The sequence below is a fragment of the Carex rostrata genome, chromosome 6 (genome assembly GCF_964058835.1).
Source record: "Carex rostrata chromosome 6, lpCarRost1.2, whole genome shotgun sequence".
NCBI classification, from domain to species: Eukaryota; Viridiplantae; Streptophyta; class Magnoliopsida; order Poales; family Cyperaceae; genus Carex; species Carex rostrata.
In genome coordinates, this window is record NC_135923.1 from 733,390 (window position 1) to 736,105 (window position 2,716).

The 2,716-nt window shown below is 35.2% G+C and overlaps 1 protein-coding gene across 1 annotated transcript; it reads right to left on the reverse strand.

Annotated features, from left to right (window-relative positions):
• Positions 1-864: 864 nt before the first annotated feature.
• LOC144555520 (ribonuclease 1-like) lies at positions 865-2,455 on the reverse strand. Its single transcript, XM_078303897.1, has 4 exons — positions 2,306-2,455; positions 2,003-2,158; positions 1,254-1,455; positions 865-1,140 (listed from the first exon to the last, which is right to left on the reverse strand). Exons 1-4 carry the CDS (start codon positions 2,393-2,395, stop codon positions 917-919), a joined length of 672 nt encoding a protein of 223 aa, XP_078160023.1. The 5' UTR covers positions 2,396-2,455; the 3' UTR covers positions 865-916.
• Between the last annotated feature and the right edge of the window lie 261 nt (positions 2,456-2,716).

Genomic DNA, 2,716 nt, shown 5'->3' on the forward strand with positions numbered 1-2,716 from the left:
TAAATATTGTTGAATTTGTTGTCATCTTACTTGTTTGATTTATTTACTTACTTTTTGGTGAAGAAGGGAAGGCATTTAAGTTTGTAGAATTTGAGATGAGTCATCATGTCCGAAAATATGAACCTAAATTTGTGCACAATCTAAAGCCTGTTAATATTCCATAAATTGAAAAATAGTTGCAGTATCCTACAAAGCTGGAGTTCGGGACATATTAAATGCTACAGATTAATGAATCCTCATCCAACCAACCTGTCACTACCTCATGAATTGAATTGATGATACTAATCTATTTCATTTCTACTCTCTCTCTCTCTCTCTATCTTCTTCTTTGTATTTTAGAGGTGCCCTTGATTTGACAAGAATATATAGCAAAATGGCAACATTGTTCAAATTAGAGTTTGTAAGTTGTTAGTGTAAAACTAGTTAAAAGCTTTTTGATAGGGTTTTCTTTTATCTGGATAGAGAGGAGGATAGAATGCTGCTTTAAATATATATAATGTTGTTTTGGGTATATTTCAGTAGCGGATTCTAATCAGAGAGTTTGTGATTAACAATTTTCAGCAATGAAAATGAACTGACAACTGACAAGCCCTTCTTTCAAAAATAAAATAAAAATATATTACGCCCGGCCCAATATTTGCAAAGCGTTGTAGGTTATTTTCCAATATAAATGGGTCTAAATTTTGGCCCGGCCCAGTATTTGCTTGTCTTTGGGTCGAAGGAAAGAGTTTGCTTGCACAATAGGTTACAATTCAAATAATTCAATCTGAATTGACATGACTAAACTTGCTGCATTAAGGGAAAGTTTTCAGAAATAAACGTGTACAACAATTATTTGCCACAGTGGCCCAAACATGTGATTAAAAAAAAAAGATTGAATGGAAGCAAATAAAAGTAAACCAAATTTGCATGCAACTCAGAATGAAGGGAACTGGACTTGCTTTCTGCATGATATTCTTGGAAAATTCGGGCAGTTGATGAACTTCTGACCGGACTTGTCGACGCAAAGGTAGACCTCAGAAAGCTGTTGGTTACCTGATCCATCCTTGTTACACTCAAGACCAGGTGTAAATCCGACCGACTCTTTTATCGCAAGCGTTATGCTGTCCGCGCTGTAAAAACGATCGTCCGGTTCAATCCCTAAACAAAAATGCACAATATAGGTCTTAGTTTAGATTTCCTATAATATAAACCAGAACATATATTCTGATATAAAATAAAATGCAAATATATATATGTGTGTGTGTACGTACCGGCGTCTTGGAGGGCTTGGAGAAGGTTGGCCTTCTTGTAGAGATTGAGAGCAGAAAGGAAGTAGGAGTGCTGATCGAGTGTGATCGACTCGGCGCAGGTGCCGTGTTTGTCCCACTCATGGCCCCAAAACTTGAGACCATCGCCGCTCGGGCATGCCAATGTGGGCCAGTACTCCTCCATTGTCTTCTGTAAATCCTCTATCTGCGCGCATTCATTTAATTAAAATTCTGCTTACTGTTTACTGTTTACTGTTTACTGGTTATTATTATGCTATAAAAATCTTGGTCTATTACAGCAAAAGTAATTGCTTCTCTCTTTTTCTTGCAATTAAAGCCACTAATCTTGGTCTATTATTCCTCATGATATGAGAATATACTACAAAAAAATGAATCATTTTGACCTGTTAGCTCCAGATCGAAAATGAATCATTAGACAAATGACTCCAACTAAAGTTATTTTATCTTTTTTAGGAAGACTAAATTTATTTTATTAAACAAGCAGTTCCGTTCTGTACCGATAGTATGCAGCAATGCCCTGGTACATGCGAAACTGTACCTGTCAAGTTTGGTACGTAAAAGTACTTGTGCAGTAAAATTTACTCAATGCGTTGTATTGTAATTTCAACGGACTTTAAACAACATATTACTGGTTTACATGTTACTTTCATTATCAGTTCAGTGTTGAGATAAAGATTGCGAGATGAGCAATTAAAAGTCGAATGAAATTAGAAAGGAAAATATATATATACCTCTGTGGCATCGAATTCGTTTTGCTGGTCACAGCTTGAAGGGTAGGTACCATCATTGTAGTTTGGCCACAATCCATGGATGGTGAAGATAGGATCAGGCTTTCCTGTCACCGGGTAACAACAATGTCTCTTCGTATCGCAATATGATCCCGGCCACTAATTAAGCATGCACATGAAACATGCATTTTGAAAAGCAAAGAAAAAATAATTAATTAGGTTAATTTAGAGATATATATGTTGAAATTAGTACATGCATATATGTATTCTTGTAAAAGAAATATATATGTACGTAGTGTTGCTAACCTGTTGAACAAAGTAGAAGAAATCAAAATTATCTTTAGCAGAAGCAACAAGTGCAAGAAGAGACAGAGACAAAAGGAAAAGAGCCTTCATGGTTTGTTTCAAATTAAACTTAATTATTTGTACAATGTATGATTGGCCAATGGGTGGGTCACCAGTTCTCTTGGACCCTTTATTTATAACCTAGTTTTGGTGCGCATTTTGGACAGGTATATTCGCTTTTGCAACACGTTATAACAGTGATGTGTGCATATATTACATTAATTATATATTAGATCGATATAGGGTAACTATTAAACTATATATTCAAGATTTCAAATACATGTGCTTCCTTGTGAGTTCACGTTGCAACTTTGTTCTGCTAAATTAAATTTAAATGCGACCAATAATAAGTTGTTGACTAACGTTTTTTAA

What these genes read in the sequence shown, in the direction of transcription:
- LOC144555520 (XM_078303897.1), bottom strand. Translation starts at nt 2,395, where the DNA reads ATGAAGGCTCTTTTCCTTTTGTCTCTGTCTCTTCTTGCACTTGTTGCT. An exon ending in TCTTCTACTTTGTTCAACAG is followed by an intron (nt 2,159 to 2,305) that starts GTTAGCAACACT and finishes ATGCTTAATTAG; the next exon opens with TGGCCGGGATCATATTGCGA. An exon ending in ACGAATTCGATGCCACAGAG is followed by an intron (nt 1,456 to 2,002) that starts GTATATATATAT and finishes GAATGCGCGCAG; the next exon opens with ATAGAGGATTTACAGAAGAC.